Source organism: Nymphalis io, chromosome 10, assembly GCF_905147045.1.
Source record: "Nymphalis io chromosome 10, ilAglIoxx1.1, whole genome shotgun sequence".
NCBI classification, from domain to species: domain Eukaryota; kingdom Metazoa; phylum Arthropoda; class Insecta; order Lepidoptera; family Nymphalidae; genus Nymphalis; species Nymphalis io.
The window spans coordinates 11,895,309-11,916,336 of NC_065897.1; the positions used below are offsets into that span (position 1 = coordinate 11,895,309).

Sequence of the window (21,028 nt, forward strand, 5' to 3'; positions counted from 1 at the left end):
ACTAACTGAAATGACTTTTAAAGTCATTATTAATTTATTATGTCAGCAGTGCTGCCAGAAGTTTTGAATGGGCGGTCGTACTATGGGTAAATAAAAAAACGTATTCCGCCATAAGAGTACTTAATCATTATTATCTCTACCTCTAGAGATTAACGGTTCATTTTATGAAATATTTCTTATGTCGGAGAACAACTTACACATAATCCACTGCGTTCGATATGTTGTTTTGCCAAAAATATTTTGGCCGGATTATATTTTAACGAGAGTAAGGGAAATCCTCGGCTTGTTTTTTTTTTTTTTTTATAGAATAGGAAGGCGGACGAGCATATGGGCCACCTGATGGTAAGTGGTCACCAACGCTCTTAGACATTGGCATTGTAAGAAATGTCAACCATCGCTTACATATCCAATGCGCCACCAACCTTGGGAACTAAGATTTTATGTCCCTTGTGCCTGTAATTACACTGGCTCACTCACCCTTCAAACCGGAACACAACAATATCAAGTATTGCTGTTTTGCGGTAGAATATCTGATGAGTGGGTGGTACCTACCCAGACGAGCTTGCACAGAGCTCTACCACCAGTGATGGCATAGTTGGCATAACTTTAAAAATGTGATACTGAATTACTTCAATTAACCGGTTTTTGGCACATTATGATAAAAGGTCGTATGACTCACCTACGTACATTATCTTTTAATCATATATTCATAAAACAACTAAAAAAAAATCATACAAATACTACTTAAATCGTACGTCTGGTAACATTGCATCAGTCACCCACGTCAAGAGTAACATTTTTTTTATGATATAGGTTGGCGGATATGTATATGGGCCACCTGATGTTAAGTGGTCACCACACCCATAGTCATTGGCGATGTAAGAAGTATTAACCATTCCTTACATTGCCAATGATTGACGTTCGCTGCGACCTTAGTCCAAGGGATTACATCGAGGCTGTTATAAAAACAGCTTCACGGAAACTCGGAGTTCTGAACAAGGTACGGCGTTTTTTCACGCCACAACAACTGTGCCTGCTGTACAAAACACAGGTACGGTCTTGCGTGGAATATTGTTTGCACCTTTGGGATGGCTCCGCTAAGTACCTACTGGAGGCCTTGGACCGGTTGCAGCGACGTGCCAGGTCACAAGCACCCTTGAACCTTTACAATTGCGTCGTGAGATAGCAGCACTGAGCGCTTTCTATCGACTGTATCACGGCGAGTGCTCTGAGGAATTATTCTCTCTAATTCCTGCTTCCCCCTTCCTTCTTAAGTCCACGCGAGCTGATTCTCGATGTCACCGCCTAAGTGTGACATCAATTCCATCGCGCACAAAGAAATTTGGCAACTCCTTTCTTTATCGCACTTCCAAAAAATGGAATTCCTTACCAGCTCACGTGTTCCCCTCCTCTTACAACCCGGGTTCCTTCAAACGAGGCGTGAAGAGGCATCTTGCGGGCCGGCAAGGCGAAAGCGGCTAGTGCAGAACGTTTTTCCCGTCTGTACTGGCCGTCGTCGCGTTTGGACTCTACTACCACTTACCATCAGGTGGAGTAGAGTCATTTGCCCTCCCGGCGAATATAAAAAAAAAAAATGCACCACTAATCTTGGGAACGAAGAAGTTATGTCCCTTGTTCAAACCGGAACGCAACAATACTAAGTATTGCTGTTAAACGTTAGAATGATGAGTTAGTGGTACCCAGACGGGCTTGCACATAGCCCTACCACTTAGTACATGAAGAAGAACATGAGTTATAATGACTCAGTGACACTGATTTCAGAGGTTGTTAATTTGATAAGAAAATATTTTATAATTTAATAACATCATGTTATATTATTTTTGAAAATAAAAGACGTAAAAGTGCTTCAATTTCACAAATAAATTATGAAGAAGTAATAACACTTCTTAATTAAACAAAAGAAAAAAGGATACATCATCAAACTCAGACGAACTCATCAGATTTGGTCAAAATACAATTAGATTAATGATTAACGATTACGATTACAAAGTGTCAATCATAAATTAGGGTTACAGATTAACTTTAATTGATTCTAAAGATTGAGCGCGGTGAAACCTGTCTGGAATCATTGAATCATTCTGAAGTAGCTGTTATTTGCTTAATGCAATACTTGGTTTAGTATTTAAAAAAAACAGTTAGCAGCTTGTGACTAGTTTTATAATTATGATTTGTTTCCTTTATAGATGTTGATAGTTGATGCGTTGTATACTATGTTATTTTTTCAGTTTATCATTTTAATGTGTATATTAAATATAAATAAATAAACATACTAAAATTCTAGCAACACTTAATATTTCTATTTGTCAATTAGATCAACACATCCAACGATCTTGTTAGGTGTGATGGTTTTTATTGAAATATTTGTTTTTATTCGTTATGAATACTCATAAAAATGACGACCAGAAATTACCCAATGGCTGGGTTTTATGTAAATCGAAATCAATTCCCGGAAGGAAATATTATTTTAATAAGAAAACCGGAAAATCTTCTTGGTCGGAACCACAGGTGAATTTCGTAATTTTTGTTTAGTATGATATATTACGTTTTAAATATTTACTGAGGGGTTTATATACAAATGCAGTTAGATTTTTGTTTTGCGCTCAAAGCAAACATTGTAATTTTAAGAACTGTTTTCATTACGGTAGGATTCAATATGTTGTTTTTTTTTAAGGACGATGACAAGTCTGACAAGAAGACATGTAAGAAAGAGAAATTAAGAAAACAGGAGAAGAGAAGAAAGGAGGAATTAGCTAAGAAGGGCATGAAGAGGAAAAGTGATGGGCATGAAGAAAATGCTTCAAAGAAAAGGTCCAAGCAAGGTTTGTAGAATACCTAGTATAAAATGTTTGCTGTATAATATTTTGCTGGTAATATATTAAAAAATCCATTTTAGATTGAATTGTTATGATAAATAAAAGCATTACATAAAACTGTGTATCAAATTATAGATTTAAAACTTAAAAACAGTTTCAAAGTAAGCTTCTTAAATGTATCCTTAACTATGATTTTGATGTAAGCAATTCATTATATTTTTTTAATTATTTGGGTTATAGACAGTTATGTTGTTATATATTTAGTGATTCATTTTACTAGATACAACTGATGCAGCAAGTAATAAAGCTAACAAAAGTGACACATCTTTACTATGTCAACAAAAAAGACGCGGGGATTCACCAAAGTCTACAAGCACACCAAAAACTACACCTTCAAAAAGTAGAATGGAAACACCAGTCAAACATTCCCCTGTTAAAAATTTGGCTAACTCAAGATTGTCTCAGCTACGAGCTTTTCTTAATTCTGAAGCTAAAGAAGATGAAGATTCGGATGGGCACAGCAAAAAAGTTAAAATAAGTCCAAAAACCAGTTCAAATGAAACACCTAGTAAAACTTGCAAGGCTGACCGCAAAAGTCCTAATTTGAATGACTCGAAGTCAGCTCATTCTCCTAGTAGTGATAGTTTACAGTCCATGCCTTCTCCTTCACAATTTTTTGCCGCTAACAAAATCATATCATCAATGAAAGCTCAACTACCTGAGGAATACTGTTGTAAAGAGAAACAGAAAGACACATTTGCAGATATCGAGAAAGGAATTTGTAGCCAGACCCCAGAGTACCCATTTTCTAAACATCCAGCTACACCACCACAGTTTTCCGAAGCTAGTAAATTAGTGTCAGCTATAAAGTCGAAACTAGCATACAAAGTTTCTACATCTAAAGATAATGTTAAAAGTTTCTCATCAGCTAAAGAAAGAATGGAGATGTTGAGAGCTAATTTGAGTTTGGAGGCAGAACAAGAGACGAATAGCAGTTTTTTATGTAATAGTATTGAAACAGAACCAAAACCAACAGAAGCTATGGAAATAGAAGAGTCCAAAGAGGTTTGTATGCATATTCAATATTCTGAAGTAAATTTATAATGTGTAAATGTATTGAAGCTAAAACTAAAACTTTAATTTATAAAGTTGATTGTTTCAAAATATTCAAATTTTTGCAATGTTTAAATTAAAGGTAAAACAAATCATTCCTACAAATCAGAGGGACAGTATTGGCGGAGGAGACAATTTAGTCTTGGTCGTAGATACAAATATATTTATACATGAACTTGACTTTATTAAGAATGTCCTCAATTCTCATATAAAAGGTAATATATTTTAAATATGTATATAGTTTATTATTACTGAAAGTAAAGGTTATAATGGAGTATATGATAGAAGTAAAACTTTTTTTTGTCAAATTATGAAGGCTATCACATTGCTGCAAATATTTTATTAGTTCCAACAGTTGACTTATCAGTATTAATTCTGTTTATTTATAAAAAAATCTTTAATAAAATTTGTACAAATTTAGTAATTGAAAAAGATAAAATTTCTCTTTGTTTTGTTTATTTTATAACTAAATAATAAATATTTTAATGCATTTATATTTTTAATACACATTGCAGGTTACAGTGAACAGCCTACCCTATTAGTTCCATGGCGTGTTATAAATGAACTAGACAGGCTTAAAGACAATAACAATGGCAATGGAGCTCTGTGTAAACGAGCAAAGTCGGCCATGGATTACCTTTACAAATCACTGCCAGAGAACAGCCGAATCAAAGGTATACTTAATATATATTGCTAAATCCTTCACAGCAAGGTCTGCTTGCATACTTCATATTTTAATTTAGTTTGGTTAATTAGTAAAGGCACTCTTATAGAGTTAATTAGGAAAGATGAATTTATATCTTAAAAATTTGGCAGGCAGATCAGTTTAGAAATATTTTTACAATTGTAGTAAATGCGCTGTCAGTAGATAAATAATTACTTTTAAAATGTAAAGGTAATTAATACTATAAATACTAATAAACATAATAATTCATTCTGATATTTTATATAAAGCCATCTCTGCCCTAAAATTCATTCTCCTCTTAAAAGGATAAAATTATAAAGAAATATTTATTTATCTAGTTATAGAATTAAATCTAAATAAATCTTTCTCAGAGAATGTCATTATAGCATTCATATTCCTCCCCGACTTTAACGGCGTCCTTAGCCGAGTCCGGCCTCACAGGAGGCATCCTTAGGACATCTGTTTCTCTTGAGGCCCTTATGTGGCTCCCAACATCCGGCTTGAGTTCAACTCGCCCATCTCGCCCGGTGATGCTATAGAGGCAACTAGGGCCAACAATCCGAAAAAAGCATTCATATTCATTGTGACATTTCGCAACAAAATTTTTAGCTGATTTATCTGTACACATTTAAAAAAAAAACTATGTCTCGTTACGTTAATACTAATACACATGCACATAAGTTTGTTACTGCACTATTGCATTATTTAAAAATATATCACGTTTAAATTTTATATTTTATTTTTTTTAATCTGTTTGTGTTAGGAAGTTTATATGTATGAAAAAATTATTTGATATTATCAGATTACGTACTATAATAAATAGCAATTGTTTTATTTATTTTCATAAAAGATGGTAGATTAGATCGGCAATATACATTGAGTGTGCAATGGTAATGTTAGATCGGCTAATTCTTTGGACTGAGGATGATCATGATCAGAATGTTAATGATGATTTACAATTTGGTCATCTTTTATATTGCCTGCTGTCCATTCATATACACAATACATTTTATATGATGTTTGTAGGAAATATAATTATAAGAATAGTGTAATAAATACTTTTAGTGAATCGGTCACATTTTATGCGGTAAAAAATGCCGATAGCCTACAAGTTATTGAAAATGCAAAAGGGGTTGAAACAATTTTTTTTTATGTAGGTTGAATTATTAATACATATTATAAAAATGACTTACGCCGCGTCTGTCTGTACGCGATAAACTCAAAAGCTACCGAACGGATTTTCATACGCTTTTCACCAATGGACGAAGTGATTCACGAGAAAAGTTTAGGTGTATAAATCATTATGGTTTTGTGTAAATTGGATGAAATATGACGATGTTGAAGATTACGGAAGAAATCAAGCCGAATAAAAGCTTCATTGGTTTGTGTGGCGTAAACCATAAGGGTTATATGTATTACGATATAAACGCTTTATACAGACCGTCATTCGGGTAAATAGTAAAACATAATTTGTATATCATAAGCTTCATTACGAATGAGCAATCTATAAAACTATATATATTTAAGAATAAAACAGATGCTTATTGAACTGTTCTATAAAATGTACAATACAGTTTTATTCCTATATCGACTTTCTAATTAGTATATAAACTTTTCCATATATTTCTGAGCATGCTTCCTTACAATGGGATAAGCAATTCCCCATCTTGTCTCACAGCGTATTGTATATCTAAATTCATTACGAGTAGTGTGCTTCTCCGCGTATAGAGCATTTGAAAACCGGACGAGTCGATTTAATGAGTATGTTTCGAATACTTTAGCCTTAGGAATAACAATGTATAATATGTATAAGACACCAAGAACATCAGACATTTACCAGAATGGATTGTCCAGAATGGATCAATTGTCCTGGATTGTTGAATACTTTGAAAACCAAATTGGATATACCTCAAAATCTATACGAAATACGTCTATAGTTTCTTCCAAGCTTTAAAACATTAAAGCAAAATGATAAAGTGCATAAGCATGTGATTTCGGTGAGCTGACGTCCCTAAACTTACCTTCCTATTTCTTCTGGAGAACTTCACCCGTCTTCATTAGTTTGTCAAGTAAATGAATTGACTCACTATTTGTAATTATTACGCTTTGCTAATTTTATTTTGCTGATATTTCGATGTCGTCACAAGCTATCATGTGGAAATTTTTAAGCTTTTTAAGCTTGAGGACCCTTGTACTGTATAGGTTAAATAGTTCTAAGCACTTTGAGGTACTGTTTTGATAATTAATCTTTTAGTATATTTACTATAGTAGTTCCAAGTATATAGTTCCAAGTTACTATAGTAGTACTATAGTAACTTGGAATACAAGTTAATTTTTAGGTCAATCGTTACGCGATGCAAATTCTCACATCTACCCCTGTGAGGTGCCGGACGACGAGATATTAAACTGTAGTCTGCAGCAGATAGAGAGGGGCATGAATGTGGTGAGTTATATTTTAAATAAATGCTTCTTTTAATAATTTAAATTGCCGTATGTATTGAAATAAAAGAATAGATGGTATTACTGGTGGTAGGGCTTTGTGCAAGCTCGTCTGGGTAGGTACCACCCACTCATCAGATATTCTACCGCAAAACAGCAATACTTGATATTGTTGCGTTCCAGTTTGAAGGATGAGTGAGCCAGTGTAATTACTGGCACAAGGGACATAAAATCTTAGTTTCCAAGGTTGGTGGTGCATTGGCTATATAAGCAATGATTAACATTTCTTACAATGCCAATGTCTATGTGCGTTTGGTGACCACTTACCATCAGGTGGCCCATATGCTCGTCCGCCTTCCTATTCTATTAAAAAAAATGAAACATTAATTTCAAGAAGGTTTGCGTTTATAGTATCCTTCTTTTTTTTTTAAAATACAGTTATTGTAATATATTAATAATTTCAGATTCTCGTTTCGAATGACAAAAATCTCTGCAACAAAGCAAGTATAAATGGAGTGAAGCGAATCAATGTGAATGAGTTAAAGGAGCTCGTCGAGAACAAGCCGCAGCCCAACAACGATCCGGACCTTCTCGAGAGTGTCAAACATTACCAGCAAACTATTTACCACTTGCTCGCAAATATATTAGAAGTATGTACTTATCTATTTAATTATTTAGTAGTAACAACCTGTAAATGTCCCACTGCTGGGCTAAGATCTCCTCTCTTTTTTACGAAAAAGCTTAGAGCTTACTTTACCACGCTGTTCCAATGGGGATGTACTCCAGTGGATACATATGTGCAAGATTTTCACCCTACACATGCAGGTTTCCCGACGATGATTTCCTTTCCTGCTCGAGATGAATTATTATAAAAACAAATTAAGCACTTATATACAAATGCTTAATAAGATTTATTAGAAGAATAATTTCTTAATGATTCAAATTTTAATGGAAGGTGTTGTGTGTTGTCTTATTAATTTGTAAGCTATATTTGAAAACAATTTTCAGAACGAAATGCGAGCTAAGTACGACAATCTCTGGCAACACGTGCTGTTCAAAGCTCCGCCCTGGACGTTGTCCGACGTGCTCCAATGTTTGCTCAAACATTGGTTCGCGGTGTTCAACGAGGTGTTCCCGCGGATAGAGCAGCTCATAACCGAGCTCAAGAACAGCCTGGCGTCGATAGAGAGGAAGGGTAATGTCCTGCTGGTGTGTTAATCATTTCTAAGATAGATCGTTTCCTGGTACATTTTAGATAGAGCTGGTGGTACTTTAAATATTTACATGTTTTGAGAATTTAAAAAAATCTATGTCTATGGGTTGCGGTGACCACTTACCATGAGAAGGCTCATTTGTGCGTCAGCCTACCGATTTTCATTTCATGCTTCTTTCAACATTATTTAAAAATTAAAACTTAGTATCATATTAGTAATATCACACACATGAGATTTATTCTATCCTACATGTCTTTAGATCCGAACACCTTGACACAATCAGAAGTGGCAAACTTCAAGGAATTATGCTTGGACGTGGCGAAGCGATGTCAGATCATTCCAGAATACATGGAACTAGCTAAGGCTACTGTGGAGCGACTGTTGCGCAACTGTGCGAGCGAGACGGAGAATATAGATAAGGACAGTGTCGTCGACGCGTTTGAGGGACTTTGGACTATATTGTCTAGTTATAGGTGAGATAGATATTTAGTTCGGCGCGATTGTGTGCGCGGACTAAGTTCGTGTTTTATAGTATTACTAGTGCTTTACTCGCGACTTCGCTTGCGTCATAATTCAAAATTGGTAAAATCCATTCTTCAAAAATGAAGGATTTTCATTAAACCTTTCATCCTTTTATACTACACCCTTTTTTTTTCTTCGCTGGAAAAACGCGTTACGCGTTTCCCCTGCGGAACAGTGGGGGGGGGGGGGTATGTGAGGCTCGCCGGTGTCCAAGGCGCGAGTGCGCCCCGAACATCGGAGTACCCACTAAAAAACCAGCGGTACCCTTTCCGTCTTAACGAGAAGCGCCACGGGATCGTGACGTGACGCTCTGATTTTATACTACACCTACCTTAGGGGTTAAATTTTCAAAAATCTATCCTTAGTTCCTACTGTAACCTACCTAGGACTAGGACCCGTATGCAAATCTCTATGATGATAGCTCTGTAGTTGGGCTGTGCGTTGATATGTCAGCCAGTCAGTTATTCTTTTATATGTAGACACATGTTAAGGTTGCATAACTTACTTTTTCCAAACCCTAATAAAATTATTTTGAACTATGCACATTTAACTTTGGCGTTATGCACTTTTGTATAGAAAATGTCTTCGCTGTTTCTATCAAAATAATCAATATTGTTGTCGATAATAACATTATGAAAAGAAGTGATTATTGAGTTTTTTGTCGATTCTTATGGGTAGAATCGACCTTACGAACTGTCGCTAGCTTTAGATTTAATATTAACCTGTAACGTGACGATAAAAACATGCTTAAACCCTGTTTCAATAATTTTGTTTTTAAGTATATCACAATATTATATTCTGCCGCTAAACGGCAAAAATTAGTAAGGTAGTGTTCCGGTTTGAAGGGTGAGTTTTTTTTTTTTATAGAATAAGAAGGTGGAAGAGCATATGCCACCTGATGGTAAGTGGTCACCAAACGCCCTTAGACATTGGCATTATAAGAAATGTCAACCATCGCTATAGCCAATGCGCCACCAACCTTGGGAACTAAGATTTTATGTCCCTTGTGCCTGTAATTACACTGGCTCAATCACCCTTCAAACCGGAACACAACAATATCAAGTATTGCTGTTTTGCGGTAGAATATCTGATGAGTGGGTGGTACCTACCCAGACGAGCTTGCACAAAGCCCTACCACCAGTCAAAACCAGTGTGAACCAGTGTGAGCAGGCATAGTATAACATCTTAGTTCCTAAAGTTGGTGGCGTATTGGAGATTTAAGGAATGGTTAAATTTCTTATATTATTATGTCTATGGGCGGTGGCGATCACTTACCATCAGGTAGTTGTCATTTGCTCGTCCGCCTACCTGTTATGTATAAAAAATGCATAATATTGGATTCAATATACTATGAGACCATTGTAAGTAAAGTTTTTAAAGATATCCTGAAAACAGTTCAGCTCCAGTTACAAGATTATAAATTACTCGAATAGGTTTTTTTCTTTACCATGTTTTCATTAACTCGCTTCGGGCAATGTGTGTGAAGTTGCAATTTCAATTAACTTCCTGATGAATCGGAGACTTAAAAATTTGAATATATCTCAAGATTCGATTGTAATGCAAGATGATGGTCAGGCATTTTAACACTAATTTAAAAAAATCTACTCGATACTTAAGTGCGTGAATCTTAACCGATGAACGTGGGCTCAAACCCGGGCGAACACCTCTGAATTTTCATGTGCTTAATTTCTGTTTATAATTCATCTCGTGCTTTTCGATGAAGGAAAACATCTTGAGGAAACCTGCATGTGTCTAATTTCATGTGTATTCCACCAACCCGCATTGGAGCAGCGTGGTGGAATAAGCTCTAAACCTTCTCCTCAAAAAGGGAGAGGAGGCCTAGCCCAGCAGTGGGACAATTACAGGCTGTTACTTACTTACTTAAGGTAGGCAACTATAACATTTAACTATAATACATTTTTTGTTCGCAGTGCTAAGCTGGCGAGTTCGTTAGGCATTCCACATAGTATAGAAGACATGCTCCCGGGAAACGATCCACTACCGGTCCTCACCAGCAAGTGGACATTCATCAGCGGACATGTTAACGATCTCACACAAGCTATTAAAGGGTATGTACCGAGTACATAGTTATATACTTATATGTAGAGAAAATTAGTATTTTTTTATTTATATTTTTATATTAGCCGAGAGGGCAAATGACTCTACTCCACCTGATGGTAAGTGGTAGTAAAGTCCAAACGCGACGACGGCCAGTACAGACGGGAAGAATGTTCTGCACTAGCCGCCTTCGCCTTGCCGGCCCGCAAGATGCCTCTTCACGCCTCGTTTGAAGGAACCCAGGTTGTAAGAGGAGGGCAACACGTGAGCTGGTAAGGAATTCCATTTTTTGGAAGTGCGTCAAAGAAAGGAATTGCCAAATTTCTTTGTGCGCGATGGAATTGATATCACAGTTAGGCGGTGACATCGAGAGCCAGCTCGCGTATCTACGCGATTTATTTACCGAGGTATGTACCGATCTTCCTTCATAAATCTTTATGAAGGAAGGGAGAAGCAGGAATTAGAGAGAATAATTCCTCAGAGCACTAGCCGTGATACAGTCGATAGAAAGCGCTCAGCGCTGATATCTCTCGACGCAATTGTAAAGGTTCAAGGGTGTTTGTGACCTTTACGTCGCCAATTATGCGGACCGCACGTCGCTGCAACCGATCCAAGGCCTCCAGTAGGTACTTAGCGGAGCCATCCCAAAGGTGCGAGCAATATTCCATGCAAGACCGTACCTGTGTTTTGTATAACAGGCACAGTTGTTGTGGCGTGAAAAAACGCCGCACCTTGTTCAGAACTCCGAGTTTCCGTGAAGCTGTTTTTATAACAGCCTCGATGTAATCCCTTGGACTGAGGTCGCAGCGAACGTCAATCCCCACCATGGCGATTTTGCTTTGTATCGCCAGCGGAGTACCACAGAGGGAGGGAAGAGGGGAAAATGTTGACTTTTTCGCTGTGAGAGCGCATACCTGTGTTTTCTTGGCATTAAACTCAACAAGATTATCAGAGCCCCATTTGGCGATGAGTTCTAATGTCCTATCGAGTTCAATGACAAGATCCTTCCGCCTCTCCTCAATTTCCGCTCGCCCAGCCACTGCGCGTCCGTGGTATCCACCATGCACTGTACTATCGTTTGCATAGCAATGTATGTTCCCAAGAGAGAGCATATCAATCAACAGCCAATCATTGTCCACTGCTGAACATAGGCCTTCCGCATCCAGTTGGTGCCCGTCACATTCCTAAGGTCGTCGGTCCACCTGGCTGGAGGGCGCCCTATGCTACGCTTGCCGATTCGCGGTCTCCACTCTAGGACTCGTCTGCTCCAACGGCCATCGGTCCTACGACATACGTGACCAGCCCACTGCCACTTCAGCCTGCTAATTTTGCAAGCTATGTGACTCTGAGGTGACTCCGGTTCTTTTCCGGATAATCTCATTTCTGATCTTATCCTTCAAAGATACTCCGAGCATAGCTCGCTCCATAGTAGGCTGAGCGACTTTGAATTTGTGGACTAGTCCCGCAGTTAGTGTCCACGTTTCGGCACCGTATGTCATGGCAGGTAAGACGCATTGGTTGAAGACTTTCGTCTTCAAACATTGCGGTATAGACGACTTGAGGACTTGACGAAGGTTGCCAAATGCTGCCCATCCCAAGCGAATTCTTCGATCGGCTTCCTTCTCGAAGTTGTTCCTACCGACTTGTATTATCTGTCCTAGGTAGGTATATTCACTAACAACTTCGAGAGGTTTCCCCTCGACGTATATCGGTCCCGGCACGACATGCCTGTTGAACATACCTTGGTCTTGTCCAAGTTCATACCGAGACCGACACACCGGGAAGACTCGTCTAGGCTACGCAGCATTTCGGTGAGTTGTTCCAGCGACTCTGCTATGATGACGATATCGTCGGCAAATCGAAGGTGTGAGATGTACTCGCCGTTTACATTGACTCCATACTCAGTCCAATCCAGCGTCTTGAAAACGTCTTCTAACGCGTATGTGAACAGTTTCGGGGATATTACATCCCCCTGTCTCACCCCTCTGCGCAGTTGGATCGCCTTCGTCTTACAGTCCTGGATGTGGACAGTCGTTGTAGCGGCGTTGTACAGACATCTCAGTACCTCGATATATCTCCAGTCGATATGACATCTCTGCAATGAGTCGAGCACTGCCCAGGTTTCGATGGAGTCGAAGGCTTTCTCGTAGTCCACAAATGCCATACACAGCGGCTGATTGTACTCTTCAGTCTTCTGCACAATCTGCCGAACAGTATGGATGTGATCCACGGTGCTGTAGCCCGAAAGCCGGCTTGCTCTGGGGGCTGGAACTCGTCAAGTTGTCTGGCGAGACGGTTCGTGACGACTCTTGAGAACAGCTTATACACGTGACTCAGGAGGGAGATTGGTCTGTAGTTTTTCAAGAGGGTTTTATCACCTTTCTTGGAAAACAGTACCACCTCACTCCCGCTCCACGTTTCCCGGGTCTTGCCATGTTGGATGACGGAATTAAAGAGGCTTGCTAGCTCTTTCAGGACCGGAGTCCCGCCTGCCTTAAGCAACTCTGTTGTGATTCCGTCATCTCCCGGAGCTTTGTTGTTTTTAAGCTGTTCTAGAGCCGCCCTAATCTCGCTTTGGTCAACGACCGGGAGCTCCTCGGAGTAATGGCGCGTAAGAGCGCGCTGGTCATCAATACTGATTCCCACGGGTTTATCCGATCTTGAAGGGAACAACTGCTCATAAAAAAGAGAGCATATCATTGATATGCAAAAGAAAGAGTGTGGGAGATAGCACAGATCCCTGGAGGACCCCAGCATTCACTACATAGAATTGTGAAGCGATACCATCAACTAAAACACGAAGGCTACGCTTATGTAGGAAGCTAGCAATCCAGGTGCAAAGCTGGGCAGGCAGACCATATGCCTGCAGCTTGGAGAGAAGACTTCTGTGTCAGACTCTGTCGAAAGCCTTGGAGATATCGAGGCTGACAGCCAACGGGAAATCCCATGCTTGTCGATAGCTTCACCCCAGAGGTGTGTTACTTACGCTAGAAGATCACCTGTGGACCGGTTGGGTCGAAACCCGTACTGACGATCATTAATTAGACAGTGATCTTCTAGGTAATGGATCAGTTGGTTATTTAGAATCCGTTCCATCACCTTACAAAGTACTGAGGTGATAGCTATTGGCCGATAATTTGCCGGGTCAGACCGATCCCCTTTTTTGGGAACCGCTTGCACATTAGCTCTTCTCCAAGCCTCCGGCACACATCCCGAAGAGAGAGAAAGTTTGAACAGGCGCGTTAACACAGGAGACAGCTCCGCTGCGCACTTCTTCAGCACTATGGCTGGTATTCCATCGGGACCGTAATTAGAACTGTAGCATTATATGGGTTTAGCGATGATTTTCATATATTATAAAAATTATAGAGCATGAAAATTGCGACTAATTTTTTTTTTTTTGTGCTCAGACGTTTTTGAGACAGAGGGCGGTGAGCTCAGCCATATGTTCTGTAATGTTAGGTCAATCGTGAATCCTGGTGAATAATACTTTGTATAGAATTATTAAATCATTAATATAACAAACAATGAATAACATGCAAGTAACATTTTCCATATATTTAATATATTAATTGAATATATAATAATACTTACCTACTTTGTGTAATCAAAATCTTATCAAATAAAATAATTAAGCTTGTACACTTTAATTTATATTAATTTATTCAAAGTATATTTTGAGTAGAAATAAAACGAGTAAATATATTTTAATTTATTTTTATTCAGCAGCTGTACATTTCTTACAATTTAAACTAAAGTGGAATGAAAATCTATAAATTATAAAACATAAATTATATAATATAATTTAAAAAAAACAAAAGTATTAATTTTCTGCTTCTTCATCATCTGGACGTTCGAAAATTTCGACAATCGTTGTTTCCAGACCTTCCAGAATTCAGACTATTATATAGAAATAATATTTGGGAGATCAACGGAAAGGGCTGGTGGACTGCTTCCCGTTTTAAAACACAGAATCCTTATTCTGGATGGTCGAAAAGTTTTCGTCGTAAACTTTCGTCTTGATAAATTGTTAAATTAGTAATAACAATTCTTAGAATTTCAAACAGACAGAAAAAAAAAATAGCTGATTAAGCGTTTTTTTTTATTTCTTCAAATTAACCGGTTGCTAATTGTATAAGATAACATCTTAATATTAACATAATTGTAATTACTGGATGCTCATAATATCAGATTAATTATCTTTTATTACAATTAGCTATTAAAAATAATATAATAATGTTTCGAGATGTATATCGGAATTAAAAAAGTTTAACAACTAAGTTGATATTAACATTACTACTAAACTGAGAACTAAGAGACGGGAAATGATTTTATAATTATTTTTATAAACATAACGTCCATTAGATATAGGAAACATAATCATACAGATAAAACTTTTAACGTGCAAATAACATTACATATATGATGCTTAGAATAATGATTGATGATGATGAGTTATGTTGGTGAAATTCCGATTAACTAATTTGGATTTAGTATATAATATTTATTATTATTATTATTCGAGTGTTCGTTTAATTTTGGTGCAAACTAGAGCTTCGGCTTCGACCAAAAGGGACGGAGTTTTGGCCGAAGACGAAGGTACGGTCGGACACTAGGAAATGGAAATACAAACGCCTGCTTCTAAGGACTAGTGTATATTGCCGTCGCTCCTCGTTACACGAGTAAAGTAATCAATCGTTAGTATCTTTAAAAGAATATTTAAGAAAAATAATTCTCTATTTATATAGCCGAGTGAATTTATCCGTCGGACGCTAGTTCCGCAAACGCTCACTAAAGAAATACATCCCACTAATATAGGCGACGTGTCGATGGGAAACGGTCATCATCGGTCCCGGCAGAGGACCGGAGCCAGCTTTATTGTATGTACAAAGAGGTTGAGCGAGGGTGGTACGTTGTCACGGTAGCATGCGAAACCGATCCCGTGGCGCTCCTCATTAAGACGGAAAGGGTACTGTTGTGTGTGGTTTTTGGTGGGTATTCCGATGTTCGGGGTGCACTCGGCGCCTTGGACACAGGCGAGCCCGGCTGTTCCCGTGGGGGAAAAGCGTAACGCTTTTTTCCAGCGAAAAAAAGGAAGGAGAATGGATTTTACCAATTTTGAATTATGACGCTAGCGAAGTCGCGGGTTAAGCGCTAGGAATACCAAAAACCACGAAATTAATCCGCGCACACAATCGCGCCGAACTAAATATCTATCTCACCTATAACTAGACAATATAGTCCAAAGTCTCTCAAACGCGTCGACGACACTGTCCTTATCTATATTCTCCGTCTCGCTGGCACAGTTGTGCAACAGTCGCTCCACAGTAGCCTTAGCTAGTTCCAAGTATGTTTCCAGCGTTAAAAAAAAAAAAAAGTGTGGTACGTTGCAGCGTGCTGGACGCGGGCGGGCCGGCGCTGGGCGAAAGCGCGCTGCGCCTGCACGGCGCGCTAGTGCGCGCGCGCCTCGCCGCCGCCGCCGCGCCCGCGCCCCCCGCGCGCCCCGCGCCCGCCGCGCCCGCCGCGCACCACGTCGCCGCCTTCTGTCTAGACTGCGGGTGAGCGCCTCGCTATGAGCGACGCGATATTTTATATTACTTGTCACTGTGAGCTGTGCTAAACACTGAACAATCGTTTAAAATACACAAAGCAACATCGCGTAATAATCATTTTCTTCTAACTCACTTGACGTCTATGAACAATTGATAATAAAAAACGGATTTACTTAGTATTTTATTGGAGTTATTTTATTAGTTAAATATATTAATGATTACATAACGCTATACTTATTTCACTTCTCCATTTTGCAGAGCACCTTAAATTCTTTTGCTTTAACATAGTCTATTCGGTCGCTCTGACAAGACATCTTTATTAAATTAAAATACAGGAGTAATCTTGTCCGTCTGTTTGTTAGCACTTAAAACTGAACCATTGAGCCGAGCGTAATTAAATTGGACATCGAGGATATAAGTTATATATGTATACAAGTGACGGGTGATATACGGGAAAAGAGGACTCCCGGGGGGTTAGCCGGTTAATAATAAAATATTTGTTTCAGAAACATGCTACAGGAAGCGTACAACAAGTTCTCGCAGCTGTCGGATATATTGAATGTATGTAAGAGTAGATTTTCCAACGATATGAATTAATTGCGTTGTATCGTCGCAGTCAAATGTTAAAATAATTAGTTATTTTATAATATATTTAATTAAATGTCTCATATTTCGAATTCATAACGCGATTTGTTGTATAGGATGCCGATTTGATCGTACCTTCACAGATCTCTATTAGCTTTTGCTGTATAAAATATGAGTGTTACATAAAAACTTTTCATAAATAATTATTTTGCAATTTTCATAAACAAGTACACATTATACAAAAGGCAAATTAATTATATTTGGTAATATATGTGTATATTTTACTACACTCGTGTAGAGTTTATTTATATATGTTTAAAATCTAAATCATATGAAGGTTTTTTTTTTAAACATACAATGAAAAGTAGGCCTTCGGTCTGACTACTCACTTATTTAAAAAAAAAAAACAATAAAAACTGAAATGTGTATTATCCGTTAAATAGTTGCAATGAGTGCCTAATCGTAGCTTTTAGTGGAAAAAGGTCGTATGTAAAATATTGTATTCTTTACAGTAGGGCACTGAAAAACACTGAAAAATAAAATGAAATACTTTTGTTTGTTCAAACAATATATACTTTCGCCGTTTGGTAGCCAATGAATAACGTAATTTAATTTTTTTTTGAATTATTGTTGTAATTATTGGAACTAAATTGTTACTTACGACATTTTGCAATATGCGTTACCTTCTAAAACTTTTGGCTTCGAAAGACGATAGTCAAACAGTCGTTTCCGTAATGAATGGCAATGGACGTTAACAAAACAGTATTTATCGAGTAGTAGGCGTAGCACAGTATGAATGTATACAGTATAGTATCTTCATATAAACTGTCGGAACGCTTGTCATACCTAAACGCCTCTAGTTAGGTACACGCTCGGTACAAAAAAGTTAGGGCTGGCAACAGAAAAAAACGAATCACATTCTTTAAGTAGGGAAATATGCTTTATCATTTGGGAGAAAAAAACTATTTTTCAAGATTTATTTATTTATTTATTTCTTCTCTTGAAGACATATGTTTGCTTCTATTACACACCAATAGTTTTTCATTATCCTCAAATTCTTGGAAGTTATCATTACATTCGAAATTTAAATTAAAATAAACAAGCAACTCATTTTTTTATTACATTTACAGATGTCATGTTCCTCGAAGTATCTAGAATAGTATTCTTCACTTATATTATTATAAGTTATTTTCATATACTTTATTTTTATCCAAAAGTACAAAGTATATTTACCAAAAATAAAGTAGGATACGTTCACTTCACTACAATCGCGAATGACGTATCGCGTGTTTACGTCACGAGCGGCTGTAGGTACTTAATCAAAGTCAAAGTCGAAAATCTTTTTTCAATATAGAAGCGTTACACTTGCTTATTGATTGTCGTAAATCTACTACCGGTTCGGAAATAAACACCTCAGACCTTAGAAGAAACTTGGCGGGTTTTTTTTTTAATTTTTATATCTCCTTACAACTTACACTTGCTTGTGTGTCTCATTTCACTGAAATTCTGCCACATGTGTATTTCACCAACCCGCATTAGAACAGCATGGTGGAATAAGCTCCAAACCTCCTCAAAAAAAGGAGAGGAGGCCTTAGCCCAGCAGTGGGACATTCACAAGCTGTTACTTTATTCCAATGTTGCGTTTGAATACATTTCAACCAGTCTTATTTTGTCTATCGAGTAATTATAGTTCTTGTTATTCATTAGGAATTTTGAATAGTTTTTAAATATGGCGACTGCTTTATTGTATTTTCGAATAGTTTGATTAGATGCGTTAAAAATGCTGTTTTTCTCACGTTATCATTGGACTTTAAAAAAAAAAGAACGTATGAAATTGATAGCAACGGAAAAATCTTTTGCGATTAACGCAAGGTTTTCAATCTTATAATAAAAATTCCTGACGCGGTTGTTTTTCTTTTCATAAACGCACAGGATCATTGATCCCTTATACAATGAAATAGTACATATGCAATATTGTTTACTGTAAAGACGCTTTATTTACTGCATTCAGACGCTAAAATATAAGGACATATAATCTAAAAATAGAGAATATTCAAGTTACTTTGGAAAATTGTAATTTCATTTCGTCATCCACACACCCATACACCCATACACCCAGGCGTTAATAGATATTTTCGTAAGTGTTTATGGGACTAAAATGTTATACTTAAATATTAATGTAATAAGACATATTTTAGATTTTTATAATCTATTCCAAAAACGAAGGGATATTATCTTGGAACTCCTACACGGACAAAGTCGTGTGTTGCTAGCTTATAGGTTAAGTGTCGCATTGCTCTTTTGTATTTGTTACCGTAGGTAAATGTGTAGTTTGAATCAATTAAACATTGTGATACATTTACGTTACTTATATAATACATACAGGATGGTACGATGCGATGTTTCGCTACAAAACTCATCTATTTATAAATAATCAAAATAATAACTGACATACCTACGTACAGCCCGAACAATCGGGCTAGCCCCAATGAAAATGTGCATACGGATTAATCTTATACGTAGGTTAGCATTAAGGAAGGATTTTTGGATGGAAGGATGAAAGATTGTATGAAAATTCTTCGTCTTTGAATAAAGAGCTATGGAAATTGACATTTAGTAATTCTGAAATATGACTGATAACCGACTTTATAATGACAAGCTATTTTGAATCGTGTGTCCTTTAAATGTTATAATTATTATAGTCAATGTCGCATATCACTTTCTTACATGTCACCAGGCACTTTGACATTTATTCATCGTAATCAACGAAATAATAGTTATTAGACTTTTTTATTTCTATTCGCTTGTTACAAGATGTTCAAAGATCGGTGTTTTGTTTAGTGTTGTTCCAATTGTGAATACCTGGTTCATTTATTGGTTATTCTGAACTAGTGTCCTCGTGCGGCTGGAGATTTTGATGTTCCATTTTCGAAAGTCACAAAAGGCGTTCTCATTGGTAGTGTTACACTTCCGTGTCTCGTGAATAGCCCGATATCTTTTCGGCTTTAACGACTGCTCGTCCCATATTACTTTGTTCGTGAAAAAATGCGCAAATACTGGTGCACTAAAATATCTTCCGTTTAGTTAGCTTTCTTCGATAAAAGCCGCTAGGGTCGATATTGTGAGGAGGACATCGCATTTCATTAGTTAAATTTAAATAAATAATATCACCGTACTTTGTCTCAATTAACTAGTTCGAAAGTTTTCTTATTCTACTTAATTGATTTTATCATCATCATGTATAGGATGACTTGGTCAAAGTGAAATCATCTCATAAACCGAGATGGCCCTGTGGTAAGAACGCGTGAATCTTAACCGATGATCTTTGGTTCAAACCCGGGCAAGCACCACTGAATTTTCATGTGCTTAATTTGTGATTATAATTCATCTCGTGCTTTACGGTGAAGGAAAACATCGTTAGGAAACCTGCATGTGTCTAATTTCACTGAAGTTCTGCCACATGTGAATTCTACCAACCCGCATTGGAGCAGCGTAGTGGAATAAGCTCCAAACCTTCTCCTCAAAAAGAGGAGAGGAGACCTTTAGCCCAGCAGTGGGACATTCACAGGCTGTTACGGTACGGTATAGGATATATACGTGTACATTCCATGGAATATGCACTGTGTATATATATACTCTAATCAATGTTCTTAAACAGTATTACTTATAAGTATGATGTTTGTTTAGATTTGTAAGAAATAAATGGTATAGTTAATCTTGATCTGTCGCATATTCCATACGCTGTTTTGTGAATAAAGCATCATCATTATCATCCTTTTCGCTTCCACTGCTGGACATAGGTCTCTCCAATGGCACGCCACTGAGCTCGATTTTCAGCTCTCAATCTCCAACCGCTGGCAGCCTTGCGTATATCGTCACTCCACCTAGCTGGAGGGCGTCCTACGCTACGTTTGTCAAGGCGTGGTCTCCACTCCAGAACACGTCTACTCCAACGGTCGTCGTGAATAAAACAATGTCTGAAAATTTTTGAGTGTGTTTGTCGTTCGATGTAAACTTTCTATGAGA

At 37.5% G+C, this 21,028-nt stretch overlaps 1 protein-coding gene across 1 annotated transcript; it reads left to right on the forward strand.

Moving 5' to 3' along the window:
• The first annotated feature begins 2,343 nt into the window (after positions 1-2,343).
• On the forward strand, positions 2,344-17,228 carry LOC126771410 (transcriptional protein SWT1). The gene is made up of 13 exons (XM_050491277.1): positions 2,344-2,526; positions 2,693-2,840; positions 3,115-3,899; positions 4,030-4,162; positions 4,463-4,621; positions 6,972-7,075; positions 7,536-7,721; positions 8,080-8,266; positions 8,545-8,758; positions 10,739-10,876; positions 16,259-16,319; positions 16,365-16,423; positions 16,924-17,228. Exons 1-13 carry the CDS (start codon positions 2,398-2,400, stop codon positions 17,012-17,014), a joined length of 2,394 nt encoding a protein of 797 aa, XP_050347234.1. The 5' UTR covers positions 2,344-2,397; the 3' UTR covers positions 17,015-17,228.
• Positions 17,229-21,028: the final 3,800 nt, after the last annotated feature.

Bases quoted from the DNA above. Each gene is read 5' to 3' on its own strand.
- LOC126771410 (XM_050491277.1), top strand. From the start codon at position 2,398: ATGAATACTCATAAAAATGACGACCAGAAATTACCCAATGGCTGGGTT. The intron at 3,900-4,029 runs GTTTGTATGCAT...TTTAAATTAAAG, and splicing joins AAATAGAAGAGTCCAAAGAG to GTAAAACAAATCATTCCTAC. The intron at 7,722-8,079 runs GTATGTACTTAT...AACAATTTTCAG, and splicing joins TGCTCGCAAATATATTAGAA to AACGAAATGCGAGCTAAGTA.